Source organism: Diabrotica undecimpunctata, chromosome 8, assembly GCF_040954645.1.
Source record: "Diabrotica undecimpunctata isolate CICGRU chromosome 8, icDiaUnde3, whole genome shotgun sequence".
Lineage (NCBI taxonomy): Eukaryota > Metazoa > Arthropoda > Insecta > Coleoptera > Chrysomelidae > Diabrotica > Diabrotica undecimpunctata.
In genome coordinates, this window is record NC_092810.1 from 130,142,904 (window position 1) to 130,169,147 (window position 26,244).

The window sequence follows — 26,244 nt, forward strand, 5'->3', positions numbered from 1 at the left end:
GAGTATGTCATCCATGAAAAGCTTTTAACAATCAATTGCAGTTTTAGCTTCTTTATCGTGTCGTTTCACGCCAGGCAATTGAGAAATTATATTTTCGGCTCTAGTGCGAACCGATCGTAGTTCTACCTTTTTAGCCCATTTCGTTACTTTATCTCTGCCCCAATAATATCTAGCAAACGTACTCATATCATCTCCATTCTCTTGTTCACTTTCATCTTCGTCGCCATCTTGTTCTGTGTCTGTGTCTTGAGAACTTTCACTAACATTGTCGAGCTGCACTTCGTCTTCGGAATCAGGAATAGCCTCATCTTTATCACTTTGTACCTCTTTCCAGAATCTTAGCAACCTTGCTTGCTCTTGTTCATAACTACACATATTCATAACAAATTTTGAGCACAACAACCAGAGTAAAAAACAAAAAAATCACGTGAAGTTCGGAAAAAATGGCCAGGCATCAACAATGATTAACTGACTGACGCCAGAGGTGTGGTGGAGCGTGACATACCCCTGGGGCATATTCTGACATCTATGTAAGTGGGTATTAAAGAAATTATGAAAATAACAATGCTACTCGATAGGGTGATGTTATAGTAACAGCTACTGAACAATAGACGGCGGTAAGATGCTGTTTTTGAGAGAAATTCCATTTTTTGCCTACGTGGGCTGTATCTTACCCCACCACACCAACACAGGGTTAAGAGGGATTGAGTACCTATCAAAAATTATTAAGCGATAGAAAAAGGGAGCGCCACAAAAAAAAACTCCACTTCAGAAATCGTTCTCGAACGTTGAACGTCAATAAACTTATTTTAACCTTCAATTGTGGCTTATTCCTATTAAAATAGTGATTATTTAAAAACGCCACAAGAAAATAGCTTCAGAACAATTTTAACTGTATTGTTTTAAGAACAAAATATGACTGAAATATCAGATGTTGTTAATTCAGATTTCTTTCCTAGGTGGCGTAGTTACCCTACCGGACAAACAATGTGACTTGTAGTTCTAGCCTTTTATATTTTATAGATAGATACTATTTTGTGATCACTAAAAACCGTGTTTTATTTCATTTAAATTATAATATCATTCAATAAAATTTTGATGTAGAATATTTAATAAAAAAGGAGTTTGTTAAATATAAAATATAAACTATACTTACCAGCTACAGGATATTCTTCTATATCCAAATAATTCATCGCACTGTTATTACCATTTTGCAATATTATTGACTTCTGTGCTGTGTAGATATCTTTAATTTGAGCTTCACATGTCAAGTTTGCTTCGTCGTACATAAGCATTTCAGGATCAACTTTACGGACAAAATAAGACGTAAATTTATTTAAATTATCACCACTTCGTTCGATTATTTGAGAAGCATCATCATAATCCTATAAACAAACATATTTTCAGAAGCACATAAAAATTATATAATCGATATTATAATTTGCTTATTCTGTCTCTCTTTCGCAATGAAAACCCAAGCTCCACCTATACACAAAAACTACCACTAATTTTAAAAGTATATTTTATACGTATACGTCATATGTCACTGGTTTATTATACAAAATACTTCTTCTTCTTCATGTGCCATCTCCTCTAAGAAGGTTGGCAACCATCATGGCAATTCGCACTTTCGATACCGCTGCTCTAAAGAGGTCAGCAGAAGTGCAGTTAAACCAAGCTCTCAAATTGTTTAACCAGGAGATGCGTCTTCTTCCGCGACTCCTTCTACCCTGTATTCTTCCTTGTATTATTAATTGCAGCAAGTTATAACGCTCGCCTCTCATGACATGTCCCAGATATTGCAGTTTTCTGACTTTAATTGTATTTAAAACCTCTTTATCTTTTCCCACTCTTCTCAACATCTCGACGTTCGTAACTATATCCACGCAACTTATTCTTAATATCCTTCTGTAGGCCCATAACTAGAAGGCTTCTAATCTGTCCGAAACATATTTCTTTTATGTCCAAGCCTCCAACCCATAAAATAATGCGGAGAACACGTAGCATCTCAGAAGTCTTATCTTTAAAGAAATTGAAATGTCAATGCTGCAGAGTACTTTTTTCAGTTTGTCGAAAGAATTTCTTGCATGTCCTATTTTTGCCTTAATCTCTTCTGTGTACTCATTATTTTCGTTAATTATTGTACCCAGATTTCTTGTTCTCCATGGATTGTTATGTTTTCTTGGCGCTGTTGGGCTTTTGTAATTACAATAAATTGTGTCTTTTTTGTGTTTAGGGACAGTCCGTTTTCTTCACTGACTTCTACCACTCTATCAACCATTTATTGTAAATCCTCAAGACATTCCGCCAATAAAATAGTGTCGTCGGCAAACCGTATATTATTGATTGGTCGGCCATTTACTTTTATTCCCACAGTTAGTTCTTCTAGTGCTTCCTGGATTATTTCCTCTGAATACAAATTGAACAAAGTAGAAGACAGGACACAGCTCTGCCTGACGCCCCTTTCAATCTGTATTTCATTTGAAAAGACGTTGTTCTCTTTTACCACAGCGATCTGATTATACTAGATAGCGCTAATGATCCTGATGTCTCTCATATCTAAGTTTTTTTTTCAAGTAATTCGATAAGACGGTTATGTCTGACCTTATCGAAGGCTTTGTTGTAATCCAAGAAACACATATATACTGGCTGAATAACATCCATGCACCTTTGCACAAGTACATTCACAGCGAACAGGGCTACCCTCGTTCCCAGTGCATTTCTAAATCCAAGTTGTGTGTCACTTATGTCCTGCTCAAGTTTGTTGTGTATTCTCTGGTGTATAATCTTTAAAAATTTTGAACGTATGACTCATTAAACTAACTATCCGGTGGTCTTGAAATTCTTTTGCATTTGGTTTTTTTGGTAATGTTATGAATGTTGACATCAGCCAATCTCTGGGAATGATTTCTATACTGTATATTGTATTGAATAAGTCGACCAATATTCAAATTTGCTGTTCTTCTATTAACTGTATTATGTCTACAGATATTTCGTGAGGACCTGTTGTCTTGTTGTTCTTTGCTTTATTCGCTTTATCCCCTCTAATACCTCATCATCTGTTATGTCTGGGCCGTTGTCGAACTTTTCCTGCTCTAGTACTATTTCAGTCCTTTCATCTTTAAATAGCTCTTGAATATATTCCTGCCATTTTTTAAGCCTTTTATCGACGTCTATAATTATTTTGCCGTTTTTATCCAGCAGTATGTTTGATTTTTTCTTAATATTAGTGCCTGTTGATTCCCTAATTTTTTTATGAAGGTTTAAGTTATGTTTCCCTACCAACTGTTCAATCTCTTCGCATCTGTCACTATAGCATCTTTTCTTTGCATCTCTGATCGTTCTTCTTATTTCTGTGTGTAAATAAAAAAATAAAAAAAATATTAGTAAATAAATATTTTGACAAATACAGAAATAACTTTGTTTATAAAGAAATAAAAGCTTTGGAAAATTTATAAAATCATATGTATTGTAAATAGGTAAAAGGAAATAAAATAAGACTTTTCACAATCAATTTAATTTTATCACCAAAACAACCAGTTTTGTTTACTATACTTTGCAAAGCATCTTCAGGTCTAACGGTACCAGGTAAATTAAATGCTGAAATTACAAAGCCCGCATTAGGGTGCTGTCTTATAAAGATAACAATTATAGTAATTATGCCAATATTACATGTCTGTGATTATTAATATGAATAAAATTGATGAAGCAGACAAAGTACAAATCCACAAATTGGTATAAGATAATCTATTAAATTGAAATAAATTAGTAAATAACCAAAATACTACTTACATGCCTGTACAATAATTATTAATTAATGATTCGTGAAACATAGTTCAAACTATCGTGAATTGCTCGTGATGGGTGATCAACTGTTTTATTGTAACTGTTTGATAATTAGCGGGGAAGTTCTTGAGGGGGAGATATTAACAAATGAAATAGGAATAAGGTATTATGTAATTGTTTGTTTAATGAAAGTGATGTTTTATATTATTAAATTATTAATAGTTATTTAACCAACAAGTGTATTAATAAGGGTGATTAACAATTAAGATATATTAACGCGCGAGCGAAGCGAGTGCGTTAATGTTCGAGATTGTTAATCGCCATTTTAATTCACAAGTTCGTTACAAAACTTTTCCGTCGACCGAACTTTTTAGAAATAAAAATATCTTAGTTTAAATTTTTATTTACTTAACGATAAATAATGACATACAATGACAGACAGTACTTACAGCGGCTGTCATTTTAAATAATTTTTTAGTGGGAATATAAATGGGTACCTATATGTTTGGTTGCCTACACCACAGGTCACTGCCAATCACAGAGCGTTAAATGTGGTTAAATTATTATACAAGCAATGTATGTTGTGTTTCCTATAATAAAATCGTTCATTAATAGAAAATCATTCATTAATAGGGGTCATTAATCAATGATTTTGAGGGTGTTAAAATTAATCATAAATGGATGGTCGACGGAAAAAGTTATTTACATTTATTCCATAGATATATTTTAGAAATGTGTGATAATTTATTGGTTTTTTTAATAAAAAGGATAGGTATATGACAATGAATGAAGTTACATGTACAATTTTGTGGGTGTGCCACTGCTTGTTATTAAATTTTGATAAATTGAATTTGGTTTCTGTTTTGGCAAAAAATTGTGATGTCGAGGATATAGAATTAGCTCAAAATATTCCCAATAATATTGTTCTATGTACAGATCTACAGCAGGTACTGTTTTGCCGGGCCCTAAAACATTGTAACATATTCTACTAACGTCAATATTTATGTTATAATCAAGCAATTCACAATATGGGTACAAACGAGGGTTTTATGTGTTTGTGGCATGAAATTGTAGCAAAAAGAGGTACAGCTGAAACAACATCCTACCTACTAAAGTATATTACCACTAATCTTAAGCCCATAAAAAAAAACAGAAAGAAAATTAATTGTTTGGTCAGACTGATTTATACGACTAAATAATAATTGGCGTAGTATTGCATTATACCAGTACATGGTCACTATGAAATATTTTACATCTGTGGAGCAAAAGTTTTTAATTAGCGGACACAGCTTCTGGCCCTGCGATAGAGATTTCGCTCTTATTGACCGTAAGAAAAAACTACAATAGTGTATCATCCAAAAGATTGGATTGAAGTTATAGCCAATGCAAGACCCTCTAAGCCATTTATTGTGCGTTCTTGAACGGAGTGATTTTAAAGACTTAACTATAGTCGAGTCAGCTTTACTGAAAAACAAGACTGAAATAACAGCAGCGCTGTGGTACAAAATTACTAGTGATGATCCTACAAATCTATTATATCGAGATAGCCACAATGTATTGCGACCTTGGACTTCCCATCTCTTTACTAAAAAAAGAAAGAGGAGTTAAATATTGTTTTTTTGCCACCAGTTGCCATTCCAATGGAAAGTCTTCCTGTGTTGTATAAGAATCCTTTGCGTGTAAATAAAAAAAAGAACTTGGTGGATTTTATATTCCTAATCCAGAATATAGGGAATTTTATTTATACCTTACTTTAACGGAAAATTAAAAATAATTTTTTATTTTCTTTGTTAATAATGTAGGTTTATATAAATAAAAAGAGCTATGGGTGTTCCTTGAAAAATAAGTATCATTTTCTTAACAAGCAGTCTCATTTGTCTTATTTCCTTACGTTGTCACACAATATGTTAAAAAGTTGTAACCAACGCATTTTGATAAATTTCAGTGATGTTACAACCTTGTTCCACTAAACTGATTTATATCGCCGTATATAGCCTTAAGGAACGACTAGATGGACGGATGATATCAAACGCATCACCACGAACTGGATGCAAGAAGCATAAGATAGGAATAGGTGGAAAATTTTACGGGAGGCCTACGTTCAGCAGTGGACAAATATAGGCTAATTGATGATGATGATGATATGGCCTTAAGTTTTTTATATATCAAACTTTCTGCTATATTATCCTCTCATAAATTGGTTTGCTTTCATTATCCAATAATAAAAAGTACATTATTGATCTTAAATTTGATTACAAACGAAAAAAAAACGTTTCCTGCAAAAACATAATTTTGTGGGCTACAACCTTATTCAGGGTGGCCATTCAATTATTGTTATTAACTTTGATTTTATCTATTATTATTTCGGATCTACTGAGCTTTATCACACTAATCAATCACTCTACAAACATTGAATGCATAATTTGTAATAGTTTGTTTACCTGGACTCCATTGAGAAACCATGTAAAGTTTGGACGAACTGCCAATGGAGGACTAGTACAAACAGCTCTTATGAATGAGCCTCCGTAACTCGTATTTTTTGTGGCGACTGTTAGAACTAATTCACTCTCTGGTTCATCTAAAATAATATGTTTTAAAAAGTATTTATTTACAAAATTAGAATTACTTAGACCTACAAATTCACTTCAGTGAAAAATATGCTGATGATTGACCTACTTATTTACTTCTTGGCATAACAACCCTGCGTGGGTTTTTAGCTGACTTGATAACATGCCTTCATTGCTTTCTGTCTTGGCAAGCTCCATCAAATTCTCCACGTCGATTGATTTAGGGTCTTGTGCTATATTATCTTAACACACACTTAAGATAGTTCTCAAAATAATACATGGAAGACTATACAAAAAAATAGAAGAAGATATAGATTACACCAAGTTTGGATTCAGATGAGGACTAGGAACGAGAGAGGCTCTGTTCGCTTTTAACGTTCTCGCGCAAAGACGACTAGATATGAACCAGGATCTCTATGCCTCCTTTATAAATTATCAAAAGGATTTTGATAGAGTACGACATCAGAAACTCGTAAAACTGTTAAAAGAAAAGAATGTGGATAGTCGAGATATACGGGTTAGCGTCAATCTGTACTGGAATCAAAAAGCAAAGGTTAGAATCGAAAAACGTCGATACAGAAACTACAGAAATCAATAGAAGTGTTAGACAGGGTTGCGTGCTGTCCTAATTGTTACTTAATCTGTACAGCGAAACTATTTTTAAGGAAGCAATATCAGAGGAACAACAGGGTATATCAATAAACGAAAAAATCTTAAACAACATAAGATTCGCAGACGACACCGCTGTTTTTGCATATAGTCTAGAAGCACTGCAACGCTTAGTAAATAGATTACATCAAGTCAGTATAAAATATGGACTACATAATAAACCCCACAAGGAATCTACGTTCCTGTAGTTGGCTGTATACCATATATTAAAAAATTTATTAAAATCCTTTGTAAAAGGTATATATTTAAAAACCCAAACGGGCTATGTTAGACAAAACGTTTTCGGAATCCATATTCCATCATCAGTGTCTAGGAGTACATTAATGTAGCCACTAAATATATGGGTAAAAACCCGTTAAAAAATAATTAGTTACATTTGGTTTACATTATTTCTTATAAAATATTAAGATGTTAAAGTTACCGTTGGATTAGGTTATGTTACCTATTGAAACCTGGTATAGTTGCAGCTCAGTAGATCTTTTCAAAACAGCCGCCAATAAGGTACCGATAGCTGTGATGATAGCCAACCTCCGATGGGAGAAGGAACTAAAAGAAGAAGCAACTATATTATCTCACCACGAGTCGGGATCGTCACCGTATTCATCTTTCAGTGGGGGCTTCCCATACCAGTTTTTATTAGTACTCTATATCTAACCTATATCGTCTTGTTGTCCCATCTAGCACTGGCCCAAAAATCTTTCTTAGGATTTTTCTTTTTCAAACACGTGGTCGTTATTTGTAAGACTTTGTTATTATGCACGTCTCGCTACCATACATTATTACTGGTCTTACGACTGTTTAATATTAATTTAACTTTATATTTCTGTTAGTTGTTTCTATTATAAGATTTTGAAGGGCTTAAACACATCTGTTCTTAGCTTGTATCCTAATGTGTATTTCTTGTAATCCGTTATTGTCTTCAGTTATTGTTATTCCAAAATACTGAAATGCTCTGACGCGCTCGAGGTTAAAGTCATCGATGGTGATACTGTCACGTTTGTCACTTTTAATTATAAATCAAAAATCATTAGTCTTTTATAACCATTAGTAGTTATCTATTGTTAGACAATCCATATTACCTCTGTAGGTATTTCAACTTCATAAGGATAGTAGAGTGTGGCATGCATAGAACGACAGAATCGTAGTTGCCCTGGGAGAGAGCGTCTCTTCGATATGGAGAGTAAATCTAGGATAGCAGGTTGAGTTGTGTAACAATTTTTTTTTCAAGAGCATCCTATAAGAAAGTTAACATCAACCAGTGGCGCACCCAGAATTTGTCTTAGGGGGGGGGGTTTTGAATTTTTTTTTATGCTACCTCTATTTTGAGTCCCTAAAATTTGGGTTTTAGTTTAATTTAAAGTACTAAAGATAGCGGTGCCTAAGATTCAGGTATTTATTATCCTGCCTACCAACTAAAACCACCCTCCCGAAAGTGGGGTGGCCACTGTAAGGCTGACGACATTTTTGGAACACTCCCTTCTCGTATCTAGATCTTATCTATTGTTCTGAAGCAATTTTCTTGTGCCATTTTAAAGTAATCACTATTTTAATGGGAATAAACCACAATTGAAGGTTAACCATTTTGGAGAGGGCTATCGCCGTATTCCCGTTCTCCTTCACCAATCCTCCCAGTCCAAGGCATGCTTCTCCTCCAAACCTCTCGATTCCATCGCTCTTCTAATTCTTTCATTCCATGAGCGTCGAGGTCTACCTCCTTTTCTTCTTCCAGGGGGCTTCCATTTGCGAAGTTTTTGGGGCCAACGTTCGTCAGGCATTCTCAATAGATGTCCAAACCATTTTGAACCTCTTCTTTCAAATGTGTCAATGACCGTTTCTGTAGCATTTATGTTATTTCTTATAGATTCGTTGGTCTTCCTTTCCTGCCTTAATGTTCTAGCAGTTCTTCTCAAATAATCCATTTCAACTGCCAACAATCTTCTCTTCAGGTCTGCATTAATTGTCCATACTTCAGAGCCATAACAAAGAACTGATTCAACCATGGTTTGCCCTATTCTTTTTTTGTTCCTTTTGGAAATGTTGTGATCCCACCATAAGGAATTCAGGCATACTACAATTTTACGTCCCTGATTAATTCGTCTTTAATTTCGGTTTCTTCCAAGCCGTTCTTAGCAATGAGTGGACCTAAATATTTAAAATTTTCCACTTGTTTGATTTCCACGTTCTCGTCTATTAAAACTTCAAACCTTGCATCTGAATTGATAACTAAGTAAATATTCTGTTTTCTTCATGCTGACTTGTAACCCCTATTTTAAATATTCTCTTTATAGACGCTTATCATAAATTCTAGATCATAAGAATCTTGAGCTAGGATGACTTGGTCATACGCATAGTTCAGGGAGAACAGTACGTCATTTTCTATGGGGATTCCCATTCCCTGACAGGAGTTTTTCCAATTTTTGAGGGCTGCGTCAATATATAAATTAAACAGTAAGGGTGACATACTGCATCCTTGTTTTAGTCCTTTAGTTACTTTTATTGGCTCTGATATTTTATATCCGATTTTTAGGTAAGTAGTGTTATCCCTGTATACTTCTGTGATTATTCCTAAAAGGTATGGACTAATGTCGAGTTGTTGTTAAGCTTGCCACAATCTAAGTCTTGAAACTATATCATACGCCTTTTCTACGTCGATAAAGGCTAGATGTACTTCGGTACCAACCGCTATTATTTTTTCTATTAATTGTTGGAGTATAAACAAATTATCGGTGCAAGATCAAAGATCAAAAATTCAAACGTCAATAAACTTATTTTAACCTTTAATTGCGACTTATTCCCATTCAAATAGTAATTAGATCTTATCTCTGTCGTTAACTCGGTTGGTGTTTCTCTTCTTCTTCGTTCTTTTTAATGACTGCTCGGATGTAATTGTGAACACTATTCCATCCCTCCGTATTTCCCGTCATCTTCACGATCATCTCTCGTACAGTCACGGGGTTCATACCTATTTCTTTATACATTCTGTTTCTCTCCACTGTACATCTATTACACTCCAGCATTGTGTGAGTAACAATATCGGTATTCGCAGTATATGCATTTATCTGTATCTGTCTTTCTGAAACTATGAAGATAAGCCCTAAAACAGACAATCTACCCAGTCCCTTAGGCTCGGGATCAGCATCTTTGTCCACTGAGAAACATCTTCCTTGTTGTTCCACTCTTCTTGCCATCTTTCCATTAATCTTTCCCTTTCTTCTTTTTTTTATAGCTGTTGTCAAATGCTCCCTTCTCCCATAGAGATGTCTCTTTTCTACTGCTAACACATGCAGAAGAACACAACCCGTGATAGTCCACAAGGCCGCCGCAGATACAGTCCTGCAGGCGCATGTTACTCGCAACAGACTCGTTCTGTCTACTTTTTCATAAGCCTAATATTAGGTATCGATATCTAAATAAAATGAAAAATATTATTAATTATTGTGTATTTATACAATAATACAATAATTATTGTGTTCTACATATTTAAAGTGGTAATTTAATTATTCAATCAGCGTTTTGGATTTTTTTTATTATGTGTGAAAGACAAGTTACATTTTTCTACTATTCTTTATATATTGTTTACTTTATATGCCCGGGGGGGGGGGGGGGGTTATACCCCCAAAACCCCCCCGTGGGTGCGCCACAGACATCAACAGAAAAGAACGGCGTTAAGAAGACAATGCAGACGTCAGAATGGCGACCTATTAACAACTAGGAAAGGCGTATTGAACAGATAGGTGGAATACTTTAACCAGGTACTTAATATAGAGTAGAGGAAGAAGAAAAAAACTTGGAAGACGAAAGAGATGGGGTAAAAGGGAACAGACCAGAGGGAAGAGGAACCACGAACGATTCTTAAAGTTAAAAATGCAGTTAAAAACTAGCCAGAAACAATAGATAATCTCCCAGCTGAAATATATAAAGCAGGTGGCCGTGTCACCATATTGGCATTACAGCAGCTTATAAAAGAAATATGGACACAGAAATCCCTCCCCAATGATTGGAATATTGGAATAATTTTAACCATACACAGAAAAGGAGATATTACGCGAGGACGCGTAATATAATAAAATATTTTTCACAGTACTATGTCACCGTAAGGCAGTGTATGCACAGCGGATAGTAGGAAAATACTAGGCTGGTTTCAGAGGTGGTATATAGTCAGTTCATCATATTGCAAGCCTGAAACAAATTTTGAAAAAAAAAAAAACACTGGAATATGTTATCAGTTGGTAAATTTAACAAAACTAACTCTTGAAATAGTTTAATTATTTAAAATATAAGGGAAAAAACTTACAGACAAAAAATCTAATTGTGACCATAAATTATTCTTTAAAAAAAACGGAAGGTAAAAATACGAGTACTTCTTCATCTATTCGTCATCTAGTGACCCCCACCTAAGTCTTAAAAGCTTCAGATATCTGCGAAAAATTTTGCCGTGAAATCGATGATTTTTGTATAACCACTCTGGGCTATATAGGCATGCCTACCTTTGGCATCGATATCGTCAGGATAGTATCAATTTAACTTGCTTAGATATTTTTAATCGAATACGAAGCCGAAATGCAGGAATACTTCTTTTTAGTAGGCGAGTAAATTACTCTTTTTTTATCACACAAGTTTATCACACAAACACTGTAATTTGCCTGTTACCGTTAACAATTTTAAAATATATTAATATGATAGTAATGCTTGAACACGTAGGGAGTGGGGAATATTAGGGTAAAGGTCAACTGTATAATATTTATTTTTTTGGTTATCAAAAATATTATACTTACCAATTACATACATCATTTTTGATTCCATAGCAGTATTAAATAATGGCGCTTCCCAAGATACCTCACACATGTATCTATTTGTGAGTTCGGTTTGTACATTTTTTAAGACCACGTTGTTAGCTGAGCTGGTATTTGTCTAAAATTTAAAGAACCTTATCTAAAATTTGTAATAATCTACAGTTTTTACCAGTAAAATTATTACTTAACTAAATAATTAAATAAGAATAATTAAAATATAGAATGGACCTATTAAACAAAATTATTGAAGACCAAACCGTTACATTCTAGAAGTTTCAAATCAAGTGAACGACTTCTTCTTTTTTACGTGTCGTCAGAGTCATCAGATCAAAAATTAAGTCTAATACCTTAGCCTTGGACAAGGAAGTTCTTGGTGAAAGAAATACATATAAAAATGAATCGTTTTCAAGGCAAAAAACTCCATGGTTTTGTATAGAAATGAAGAAAAAATGTAAAGAAATCAAAAAAGCTTACCTGAAATATAACGTCAACCAAAACACAAGAGGCATACGATAAAAACAAGACAATTAAAAACGAAACACATGCACTTGTAATAAAAATAAAAAATAATCACTGAAAATGCTTCTCGAAAGAAATAAAACATGATATGTATGGTCTGCAAATCGAAATATTGCGCTTCATAAGAGGTCAAAGAACGGAGCATAGAAAAAGATATATGAATTGACTATCTAAAAAAGCTTTATGCAGATGAAGAACAAACCACATTAAAACCGAAAACTCCAAAAACTACCACAACTGAAGAATTTAATATCAACATACAGGAAGTTCGTAAAATACCTGAAAAGCTGAAGAACTAGCAGCAGGTACCGGAAAAATGGAGAATGACCGAACTAATTCTACTATTTAAAAAAGGAGATAGAAAACAGCCAGAAAACTAGAGGTGTAAGTACTTGTTAAGTACTACCCTACAACTTACAAGAATTTTAAGAGAACTAATGAATAAGACGTTAAGTTTCGCAGATAAACAACAGGGTTTTCATATCAGAAGATCGTGTAGAGATGTAATATTCATTATTCAGCAAATAACGGAAAAATCATAAGAGTGTAAAAGACCAGGGTTTATGTGACTGATTGACTTAAAGAAAGTATTTAACTTGGTAAGACTCAAAAGATATAATTTGCCTTCTGTATAATAGAGAAATTTTCTTAAATATTATAATAAACTATCGAAAACATCTGCCAAAACAACCAAATGGAAGTCAGAATAGATGAACAACTTACAGAACCTATAGAAAGATGCAACAGAATAAGACAGAAGGACTCATTGAACCATATATTCTTCAATTTATTCATGGATGGAATCATCATAATCTTTAACAAGGAAAGAGGATGCAGAATGGGAAACAAAGAAATAAAAATACTCTGTTCCACGGACGAAGCAATATTGATGGCTCAAGATGAAGATAATCTGCAAAGACTGGTCCACAGATTTAGCATAAGAGCAAAAAAATTTAATATGACAATCTCATCTCAGAAAACCAAAATAATAGTAATCATCAAAGAACCAACCCGTGTAAAATAAGAATTGATGGCATCAGTATTTAACAAGAAATGGAAATACAATACCTTGGAATTACACTATCCAACTATGGAGACCTGGACAAAGAAGTGAGAAATCAAGTACAAAAAGCAAATAGACTGGCAGGATGCCTTGATAACATTATATGACGAAACAGACACATTAACACTGAGATTAAGTCAAGAATTTATAATGCCAGTGTAAGACCAATAATGACTTAGAAATAACACCCGACACAGCAACAACACAAAGGTTAATGGAATCGCCAGAGATAAAAGTACTGAGAAGAATTACAGGAAATACGCTGAGAGGTCGAAAGAGAAATGAAGTCATTAGAAGAAAATCTAACGTACAGTGTATAAATGAATGGACACAAAATAGAAAAAAAAAAGAACAGAATAACCGCATAATCAGAATGGAGGAGACCCGTGTCGTCAAAATAGCAAGAGATAAGTCACCAATCGGTAGAACAAGTAGCGGACGACAGCGCAAAAAATGGACTGACAATCTTCCATAGAGGTATTAATTGCCAATGAACAAGCAGAATTGCTTATCAAGAGAAAGATGAAAAAGAAGAAGTGTGGCTGTATAAGCATATTTTTAAAATTCCTTGGCCTGCAGAAGCCTCAAACGATAAGTGTTAAGACGAATTGGACATGACAGAAAGCTTATGAATGCAATTAAAATAAAAAATAACGTATCTGGACCACATACTTCGAAACGATAAATACTCTCGTCTACACGTCATCATGCAAGGAAGAGTAGAAGGAAGAAAAGGCTTGGGAAGAAAGAATAAATCTTGGGTGAGGAATATCGGAGATTTAACTAACCATAATGTTCAACAGATATTTTACGTTGCAAAAGATAGGGAAGCGTTTAAAGAAGAGGTCGCCAACCTTTATTAGAAGACAGCATAATAAGAAGAAGAAGACCTTATCTAAATACACAATAACAAATATATAGACCACCAATAGAAAGAATATTTAATTTTAAATAGTTAGGTTGCTATATTAGCGAACAATTAGATCCAGATAGAGATAAAATGTAGAATTGAGGTGGCCACGTAAAGACTTTTGAAATGTAATTGTACAGATGAACATTTAAAAAATCGTAGACGACTAATCAGACAAATAAACTAGTTCTACACCAAGCAGAAGCTACTCGTTGACTGATGATTAGCATTAAATCCACGAAAATAGGATATCTTGGACTTATAATACCACGAAAACATTATAATATTTTTCGATTAATTCTGATGACTAAATTAAAATGACACAAGGGGTTATTATTAAGAAAGCCATGTAGTTGAAAAATATCAGAGAATGGATGAGGATATGGAGAGTTGAACAACCATTCATGATAGTAGCTCAAGACAGATGGAGTATTGGGAGTATTGCTGTGTTAATCGTCAACATTAAGGGGACTTACTAAGGCATGTTAAGATATAACTGGTGTAATTGTGGACAGTTTGAAAAACTTATAACAACTGCTGGATATAATTATTGAAAAACGGTTTTTATGGGGTTGAAAATAAATATTTAAAAAAACGCTATATCTTTGACTTACTTTTCATAAACTCATTTTTTGTAATGGTACATTTTGCGTATTTCCCCCCGTAATTTTCAAAAGGTCTTTTATTTATTTATTATTTTTGCATTTACAATGCACAGCATTATATTGACAAGGTAGGCTGTTATATTTTGGGATAAAATTAATTACAGATGTTTCGTTCTCAGTAATCTTCTCTGCCATTCTTAATCAGCATAGCTATTCCCCGGATTCCGCGTTTAGTCCTTCGACTCTCAGTTTTGTTTGTTTTGGTACCGCTCTCTTGGGTGTGATGTATTTACTGCGATTCTTATTTTACATAATACTAATCTCTGTTGGTTATAACATAGTTCTTCTTCTTCTTCTTTTGGCATCATAACCCTGGATGGGTCTTTGGCTGTCTGGCTATGTCCTTCCATTCAGATCTCTCTTGTGCCCTTCTTCTCCATTGTTTTATGTTCAATGTTTTCAGGTCGTCTTCCACGTCATCCAACCATCTCGTTCTGGGCCTTCTTTTTTTTCGCCTTCCTATGGGCTTCCAATGTAACATTTTTAAATAGTTTCGACAGAGTGATATTGGACGATAGGATGTCACTTCATCAGGAGGTTTACCTGGTTTGGCAATCATAATGACTTAGGCTACTTTCCAGAGCCTAGGAACATATCTCAATCTAAAAGCAGCATTTATTAGGTCTGTCAGCCAACTATGGCTTTCGTTGGTAGATTTTTTAAAAGTTATCCTGTTAAAAGATCATATCCTAGAGCTTTCTTATTACTTATATTCTCTTTAATCTGTGCTGATATTTCTAGAAATGATGTCAACGTTATCCTTTCTTCGATTTGGAATGGTTCTCCCATATCAGTTCTTCATCATCATTGTCGTTGGGTTTGAACGTGCTTTCTAAAAAATCTGCAAATCGTTCTGCTTTTTGTTCATTTTTTCTAGCCCAGTTGCCGTTTTCGAACTTGATAAGAGGAGAATGAAAACTTGGTCACTTCATTATTTTTGTTGCGTTCCATAACGAATAATCTGTTTTTTTATCTTCCTCTTTAGTTTTTGTGTAGCATTATTTAGACTAGTTTTGTCTCGTGGAGAACAGTACGTCATTTCCTATGGGGATTCCCATTCCCTTGCATTGGTTTTTCCAATTATGGAGGGCTGCCTCAATATATAAATTAAACAGTAAGTGTGACATACTGCATCCATGTTTTAGTCCTTTAGTTACTTTTATTGGCTCTGATAGTCTATTTCCGATTTGTTGGTAAGTAGTGTTCTCCCTGTATACTTCTGTAATTATTCCTAAAAGGTATGGACTAATGTCGAGTTGTTGCCACAATTTAAGTCTTGGAACTGTATCATACGCCTTTTCTAGGTCGATAAAGGCTAGATGTTCTTTGGTACCAACTACGATTCTTTTTTCTATTAATTGTTGGAGTATAAACAAATTATTAGTCCAAGATCAAAGATCAAAGATTCTTTTTTTTTATATGGCTTCGGTAGTTTGCCATACAGCCAGTTACATTATTTTTTAATCTCATTAGGCGCAGTAAAAAGTTTTTGAATTATTTGCCATCGAATAGACTAAAATAGACATACACAGGAGAAATAGGCCACGGTAAAGATCAAAGATTCAAACGTTAATAAACTTATTTTAACCTTCAATTGTGGCTTATTTCCATTAAAATAATAATTAGATCTTATCTCTGTCGTTGGCCTGGTTAGTGTTTCTCTTCTTCTTCTTTCTTTTTAATGACTGCTTGGATGTAATAGTGAACACTATTCCATCCCTTCGTACTTCCAGTCATCTTCACGATCATCTTTCTTACAGTCACAGGGTTCATACCTATTTCTTTCTCTGTTTCTCTCCACTGTACATCTATTACACTCCAGCATTGTGTGAGTAACAATGTCGGAATATTCGCAGTATAGGCATTTATCTGTATCTGTCTTTCTGAACCTATGAAGATACGCTCTAAAACAGACAATCTAACCAGTCCCCTTAGGCTCGGGATCAGCATCTTGGTCCACTGGGCAACATCTTCCTTGTTTTTCTCCTCGTCTTGCCATCTTTTCATTGATCTTTTCCTTTCTTCTTTTTTTATAGCTGTTGTCAAATGCTCTCTTCTCTTATAGTGTCTCTTTTCTACTGCTAGCGCATGCAGAGGAACACAACCGGTGATAGTACACAATGTTTACCACCTGTCTACTTTTATCATAAGCCTAATATTAGATCATCATCATCATCATCATTCAATCTTTGCTTATCACTGCTGGACATAGATCTCCCTCATAATTTTCCATCTATTTCGATCTTGTGCCTCTTGCATCCAATTCCTATGATAACGTTTTAGATCGTCAGTCCAACGTGTTGGTGGACGACCTCTGCTTCGGTAGGCATCATCTCTTGGTGTCCATTCCAGTATCCGCTTTGTCCATCTTTATCTGTCATTCGAGCCACGTGACCTGCCCAGTTCCATTTCAGTGTTGCTACTCTCTCTACTGCATCAGTCACTCCTGTTCTTTGTCGTAGCTGGCGATTTGGGATCTTGTCTCGTAGTAAAACGCCCAACATAGCACGCTCCATCGCCTTTTGACACACGGATCTTTTGAACTGTTCTTCTTGTCATGATCAACGTTTCCGCACCGTAAGTTAACACTGGCAAAACACACTGATCAAACGTTTTTCTTTTAAGGGTCCGATATACCAATATGCCTTAAAAGAAAAACGTTTAATATTAGATATGTATATCTAAATATAATGAAAAATATTATTAATTATTAATGTATTTATACAATAATTATTGTGTCCTGCATATTTAACGTGGTAATTGAATTATTCAATTAGCGTTTTGGATTTTTTGTATTGTGTGTGAAAGACATTTTCCTACTATTCTTTATATATTTTTTACTTTATATACAGGGGGGGGGGTTAACCCCCTAACCTCCCCACCTCTGGGTGCGCCACAATGCATGACGTATTAGTGGTAATTTTTCTATTAGTATTAGCATTAGTTTTAGTGTTCGGACAATATACCATTTAAAAAGAATAGTAGGAGAGGATTAGTAGTCCCGTCTAATAGTTGATCTCCACGTAAAACCAAAGTCTTGAAAATTTAAAACTTGATATTTTGTATATTTACAGAACAAGGAGAATATAAAAGATTAATGAAGCATGAAATAAGAAATATAAACGAAGAGGAAGACATGTTCGCATAACATTTTTGTTATTTTCGACTAAAATATTACATACCTAATACTAGATCATTTAATTTTTAACTATCAACAAAAATGTAATATAATTATTATGGTGTACGAATTTAATGGTAATACCATTTCTTTGTCGATAAAATTGTTTAGATAATATGATTTATTTGGTATATTATATTTCGACTGACACAGCAGAGCAGTAAAATATTATACATAAAGATGTTGTTAAAGATATATTTGCTTACTTGGTCTACTAGTAAGCAGATAAGTTATAGGGTAAAATTACTGTTTATACAACTTGGCAACTCAGCCAATGGATATAATGATAGAAAACTGCAATTTATGTTAAGGTTTGAAAATATTACAGAGTCATCATGTAGAAATCTACAATAAAGTTAAAAAATTTACCACAGTAGCATGCCGTAGTAGAGCCATCTCTAGGATCAGAAACAAATTAATCGAGGGTGAAAATCAACCTTAATGTCTATATTTTGTTAGTTATTTTTCATGCAGTATTTAACTTAAACCCGCTTAAAGTTAATATATGATGACTAGAAACAAATTTATCGAGAGTAGTGAATCGATGTCAGGAACCGCTATTCTATGACGCTTTTCGTGATGACGCCATCTTATGTTCCCTGATGCTCGCCTCAGCATTTTACTGTAGAAAAAAAAGTAATACAACTCCATTATAGAAGCTTTGCTTCAACAAAAACTATATTCTACTATTTAGTGGTATACATACATCAACTGATATTCCAGGAACTGGAAATACTCTAGGCGGGTTTCCGTTGGGTGAAAATCGGAAAAATTCCTGTTCGTCCATATACCATTCCACAGCTAATATGTTGAATTTTGGATGGAACTCACAATGAAGTGTTACATTTTCTCCTTCTTTTACATATTTTGGCACGCTTATTTTGACTGTATAATCATCATCCTCATCAGAATAAATTTCACAATTAATACCTAAAATTTTAATTTTGTTAATAGTGATGTTTCTGAACACCTACATATTAAAATATGTTACAATGTAATCGATTATTGCTTTTATGTTCCTTGTTTGCTCAATCCACGTATAGCTGTGTATAAATTATTGTGGCAAGTATCTATTTAAAATTTTAAGCTGGTTCTGATTGCATAAATTTAATAAAAGCGCGACATGCGATAGTGATCACTATTTACTACGTTCAAGAATACACTTCAAAATTCGATGGCAAGGGAAAGAAACACATATAGAGATAAACAAAAACAAAAATATAACATCAAAACCCAGATGAAATTACACCAGAAGTATTCAAAAATCGATTGAATGAGAAGCTACAAATTTAATCCATAATAAAATTGATAAGTATACGAAAATTTAAAAAACTGTTGATACGAAGCAGCATTTAATTAAGTTTGATATTACGTAAAAGCCCAACAAAAACAAACTATAATGGTGATAAAGTCAAATCGAAGAAGAATTTACAAGTATAATTAACTTATAAGTATAATTATTACAACAATATTTAAGTTCATAATTAATAGAAAACAAAATAAAATATAAAGAACAAAAACAGACGTTGAGGAAAGATTTTAAACAAAAAAACGAGTCTTGGGAAAGAAACTGCCAAAGAATAAATACTTATTTATGAGAAACCAAAAGGATGGAAATCTAGAAATTGATAAAAAATTTAAGAACATGGAAATCAAAATTAAGATAGAATTATAATAGTTAGTTTGTTAATAAAACTAACAACAAAAATAAGTTAAAAATGTTGAAAAAATGTTTAAGGAACTAATTATATGACCGTCTACGGCAGAAATACAAGCGAAATCTCTAAGTCATGAACACCATTTTGGAAGTATTTCATTACTATACAAAAAAAGGATTACAAGATCAATTGTGAAAATTACCGAGGAATAGCTGCAACTATAGTAGAAGCCACAATTAGTGGCAACAGTGCTGGTCTTACGGCGCGCAGCGTTGCCGCTCATGTCGGCACAGTGGTAGGTTTGCGGTAGTTTAGCGATAGACTAACGGCCGGTTTCCGAAACGTTATTCAAATCTCCAATCATGTAATCAAGTATCAAATTTGATCAATTGTTAACAAGCGACAGGTTTCCGAAACGAAAATTATGGTAAAATTACGTGATCACCGATTATAGATTATTTGACATACGATTTTACATGGAAACAGTAGAATCGATTATAATCGTTTATTATTTCTGTACGAATTGTTCTTTATCTTGCTTTAAATTAAGAAAGTAATGTTGCTGTTTATTGTAACATAACCCAACTAACTAATAATTTTGTGTCGTTCGTTAATGTTTACCAATTTGTCATTTATCATCTTTAATTCTTAAAATGAACCTTTGTAACAATATTTTTGGGTTCTTTCTAAACAACAGCTTTTTATAAAACACCTTAGGTTTATGTATCTTACAACGGAACCAAAGATTTTATTTTATTTACTTACAACCATTGGTACATAACCAAAGATAATAAGATTAATCGTCCAAAAATCTCAGATTACCTGACAAGCTAGTATGACAGAAGTTTGACATAGATAAAACGATAAGTAGCGTTTCGGAAACCCAAAATACTTCTGACAGGCTGTTAATCATCGATTATTTGCTTGTTAGATTAGTTAATGTGTGTTATGTGATTGAAGTTTGATTGATGTTTCTGCAACTCAAAATGCATTTAATCGACTGTTAACAGTAGATTACCTAATTTGGATAATGATCAGCCTTTCGGAAACCGGCTGTAACAGCCGTGGTTCATATCATTATGCCAATACTCTTTAGATACGCGTTGGTAAGCTTCTTTTTTCAACCGTTCTACCATTTCTTCTTTAACATCGACGTTTTTTGAAGCCACGTACCTGAATCGAGTTTGGCTCGCAATAGTAAGGCCTGCAGTATCCAGTAAATCACTTTTTAGGTTATCTTTCTCTAAGAAAATGTTCTTTTCGATTAGCCAATCCTTGATTTGCCATTTGTAGCACAATTGTTTAGTGAAATCAAATTTGCGGGAGTGGTATGAAGCATTATCCAAAACTTTTTCTTTGTCTTTTGGTAAGTTTGGAATTAACGTCTTCTTAAACCATTCTTCATATAGATTTTCTTTCGTTTCGTCGTGGTAATCAGTGGTACCCTTTTTGGCCAAGAAACTTAATTCGGCTCATGATACAAAAACAGTTTCGCTTCCAGCATGAACAAAAACAAACCAAAGACCTCTTTGGGTTGGAGCTTTCAGTCCAGTAGAAAGCCCTTTTATGAAGGCATCTAGTAGATTCTTGAGGATTGTGCCCCTCCATTTCTTTTTGACTAAAGCAACGACGTTAGTCCAAGAATTATCGATATCAACAAGCTTTACAATATCCTTCTTTCTCAATGTTTTTATTTGTCTGAAATACTTACCTTTTCTTTTCATCATTATCGAACCTCGACCTCTTTTACCATATTTAAAACTACGTAATTTGGTAGTCTACGAAATGTGGTTTTTGAAAAAGCTGGTAGGTCCTCATCATTCTTCACTCTGTTTATTATGCAGTATGCAGTCGACGATTGGTGATATGTTTTCAAAAAAACATCAAGGACAATTTTCCCTATTCGAGATTTCACTCCCTTATCGTAAGTATTATCACATGAATTAAAGTGTAAAGTGTTTTTCTTCCTATCCACGAGATTCACGAGAGATACTGGCAACGGCTCCATGATGTAGGTATTTTCATCCGCTTGCGAAAATGAAATAGAACTGAGCTTTCATAGTTTTTGCCAACAAGTTTTTGGTCTAATGGCCAGTACTCAAATCGACAAAGTGACATGTTTGCTTTGCATGGACAATGGGGAATAAAACTGATTTGCTTCTCCTAATGACTTTATAATGATCTTTAGTTCCCAAAGAATGTGTTAACAATAGAAGCTATTGAAAATTGTTAAATATAGATAAGCTATCGACAATGAGTTTTTGATATATTTTACTTTTTTGTAGTATTTTTCTTTATGTTATTGTTTAGTTCGACAATGTAACCCTCTTATTTATACATAAATGATTAATTCATGCTTTACTTGACATAATAATGATAGGCTTTTATACAATCGTAGACAATTGTTGCATGCTCGTATATTCCAGTGCTATGATTCTTAAATCCGGTCCTAATGCGCCGCTTGGGGCAAACGGTTCTCTCGTAAGAAACATTGCCTATCTTATCTGCACTGCCTATTTCATCTCTGCTCTGTTTGTATCCTACTCTGGTGTCTTCTGGTATCAAAAAAAAAGGAAAATTGTGGATTTTTTCACGAAATGGGATATCTCTGAAGTAGTGATGCTTTTTAAAACTTGACGTTAGTTAAAAATTGGCAACCTTCGATCTGTTACTTATATTAGTGTTATATTTTAGCATAACTCTAAGGATGGCTTCATAAGCTGAAAGCGCTTAGCTAGGAAATAAATTTTTACACGCTTTAAAAATACTTTTCTTTATCAGTATTTTTATTTTTTAAATAAACAAAAAAAATGCTTATTTTTTAGACGAATAATAAAGCTTCTGTAGCCGACGATCATATAACAATGCTGTCATATTCAGTAAATAGCAGAGAAATTAAGTAGAATACGATAGACCAGCTTATTTATGTTTTGTATACTTAGAGAAAGCCTTTAACAGAGTGAGGCTAACAAATTCGCTGCATTTGCTGTACAAATCACAAATACCATTGAATGTAATAAAAATCATAGAGAACATCTTCTTCTTCTGGTTCCTATCCGATTCGGATGTTGGAAATCATATTGGCAATCATGACCTTGCTCGCTGCGGCTCGAAACAGCTCCGTTGAGGTTTTCTTAAACCATGTTCTTAAATTCCGCAGCCATGATATTCTCCTTCTACCGGGTCCTCGCTTACCTTTGACTTTACCTTGCAATATAGACTGCAGCAGGGAGTAACGGTGCTGATTTCTCATAACGTGTCCCAGATATTGCAATTTTATGCGTTTGATCGTAAACACAATCTCTGGTTCCTTCTTCATTTTTTCTAGAACTTCCTTGTTCGTGATCCTTGCTGTCCATGATATTCTCAGCATTCTTCTATACAGCCAAATGTTTCAAGTTTTTTAATAGTGGTGTATGTAAGCGTCCATGCCTCCGCCCCGTACAACAACACAGAGAAAACATAGCATCTCAAATGTCTCATTTTTGTATCTAGGGATATGTTGTGACTTTTGAAGATGGCGCTCATTTTGTTAAAGACCGTTCTTGCCTTTCCTGTGCGGCACTTTGTTTCCTGTACATTGCTCCACTGTTCGTTTATAATAGTTCCCAGGTAGCAACACTGTTTTACTCGATCTATCTGCGTCCCATTAATGTATAAATGAGCCCCATTTATATTCTTCTTGCTGATAATCATTTGTTTCGTTTTGTGGGTATTAATGTTTAGTCCGTACTGTTGACTGTACTCGCTGTTGACTGTATAGAGAACATACACGCAAGAAACATAACTCAGTAAAAGTGCAAATAAAAACGACTAGACCATTAGATAAGAATAAGAATACTAAATGGGAAACAAAGGAATAGAGGACATATGTTACGCCGACGACGCAGTTCTAATAGCAGAGCATGAAGATGATTTTAACCAATAATACACCAGTTTAATACCAAAACCAAACAAATTAATATAAAAATTTCGACACACCAAACAAAAGGATAACATCTAAACTTGAGACTGACAAACAAATGATATAACAAGTAAAGAAATTTAAATATAACTTATCAAGCGATAATAACAATTAAAGAAATGTAAGACATGTGGCAAAAGCAAGTCTAGTCCGACCTATCATGATAATACCTCAGAAACAAGACCAGATACAGCACAACAAAAAGATATTTGGAGACAACTAAAATAAGATTCCTAAGAAAAACAACCCTTCGAATAAGAAAAAAAAATTCAACTAGGCATAACAAGAAGTAATGGGATAAGAGACCGTGTAAGGAAGAAAAAGAGAACGAAATAGCCATATTAGTCAAATTGTTGAGATGAAAGTTGTTAGAATAAAGTAGTTAATATGCCCCCCACTACTACAACTCCAATTAAATCTAGATTAGCTGTTTTCACACATAAATTAATTTCACACATAACTAGTGCACCCAATTTACCACGCCATTTACCATTTACTTCGCCTTATAATACGAGAAAAATTGAAGGGAAAGAGATGGATTGGTCAGAAGAAACTTTTATGAATACGTAATATTAGACAATGGTGTGGTACCACAGTAGAAGAATTATTTCGCGCAGCAGCCGATAGAGGGTATCGGAAATTCTAAACATGATGACGACTAACGTTTGGTTACGGACACTGCGCCTAAAGAAGAAAAAAACACATAAATTATCGAGTACATAAGTGACAACCAACTGTTCACACACAACTATAACCCAAAACACCTGGACGTCACTCTAGTTAGAATACTCTCGTTGAAGAAACAACCTGGAGCAAAGCTAAGAACCCGCAAAACTATCATAGAGATGCACTTTCGAACAAAATAAGGATTATCAGCAGGTACACTTCTAGCACAGCTCTTGGAAATGTATAATCCAGGCTGAGTATTGTTCTTCTATATGGGTAAATGGCGCTTAAAACAATTATAGACACGTCTATAATTTCTTAGATCAACTCTATTCTAATAAACCAAACTACATACCTACTCTTGATCTCCGTCGCCAACATGCTTTGGTCAGGGAGTTTCAAAAAATACTTAACAATTTGCACAAAAATATGGAGGGTAATTGACAAAGTTAGCAACCTACCAATCGTAAAAAAAATAGTGCTCAAAGTAACAATGTACAGCCTCTGAACCGATTTAATTCTATAAAGACGACCACGGTAAGAAATAAGAACAAGCGAAAAATATCCAAAACCCAAATGAGAATTACTACTTGGAATATCGGATCGCTCAACTTAGGAAACCAAGAAATAACCCAAGTACCAAATAAGAAAGAAATAGACGTTTGTACTCTATTGGAAACAAAAAAGGAAGGAAAATAACAACTGAAATTAGGTGAATACATACTAATACAGTGCAGTAACAAAAAAAAAGAGGGTCAAAGAAGCCATAGCCTTACTAATATACCAAAGATACCAAAATCACCATTATAATCATAAGCTTCTCGGCAATCCATTGTGGATCTTGGACTACTCACAAAGAAGTCGCCACTCCTGTGGATTCCTGGCAACTTCCCTCCATCTTCTGACCCTTAGAATCTGTAGGTGTTCTTCCACATCATCAATCCATCTCATTCGTGGTCGTCCTCTACTTCTTGTCCCCTCTGGTTTTAAAAATGTTATTCTCTTCGTGTATTCGTGATCTGACATCCTAGCAATGTGTCCGGCCCATCTGAGTCTCTGCACTTTAACGCATTTCATAAAAAATATCTGGATCGGTGTATAACTGATATATTTTAAAGTTGTATCTTCGACGCCATATTCATTTACGGCCCCAAAAATCTTTCTAAGAATTTTTGTCTCAAAAATACCAAGAAGTCTTTCATCATTTTGAGATAAGGTTCAAGTTTCAGCCCCATATAGCAAAACCGGTCTTATTAAGGTCTTGTATATATTAAGCTTTACTGCACGTTTTATATTTTTAATGTTTCTGGAGACCGTGAACAGTTCTGTTTGCTATTGCTATGCGACTTGCTCAAAGGTATAGTCGTTAATTTAAATTCTCTGTTGGATATTTCGAGGGTTTTTAGAAACCAACATATTTGGTTTTCTCCTTGTTTACCACCAGTCCTAATTCACTTGCTGCATCCGCATGTCTTGTAAAACACTGCACCATGTCTCTTATACTTCTGCCTACTATAACTATATCGCCATTCATTCTAATATTTAATTGTCTGATTGCCTTTCCAAGGCAATATTAAAGAGGAGACACGCCAGCGCGTTCACCTGTCTTAGACCATTATTAATGTTAAAGAACGTAGAGTTTTCTCCATCAATTTTAACGCATGAGTTTACGTTTTGCATTGTTAGTTGGATCAACTTAACTAACTTAGGTGGAATCCCAAAGTCTATCATTGCATTATATAATGCAGTTCTTTTCACACTGTCATAGGCTGCTTTGAAGTCAAAGAAGAGATGGTGTGTATCTAT

The 26,244-nt window shown here is 34.2% G+C and overlaps 1 protein-coding gene across 1 annotated transcript in view; it reads right to left on the reverse strand.

Annotated features, from left to right (window-relative positions):
• The window catches only part of LOC140448568 (uncharacterized), a 34,911-nt gene that overhangs the window by 2,107 nt on the left and 6,560 nt on the right, over positions 1 to 26,244 (reverse strand). Inside the window, exons 2-5 of the mRNA XM_072541652.1 lie at positions 18,857 to 19,080; positions 11,798 to 11,933; positions 6,228 to 6,364; positions 1,157 to 1,385 (exon numbers count right to left, since the gene is read on the reverse strand). Coding sequence (XP_072397753.1) covers positions 1,157 to 1,385; positions 6,228 to 6,364; positions 11,798 to 11,933; positions 18,857 to 19,080 — 726 coding nt within the window. The remainder of the gene's footprint in view (positions 1 to 1,156; positions 1,386 to 6,227; positions 6,365 to 11,797; positions 11,934 to 18,856; positions 19,081 to 26,244) is intronic.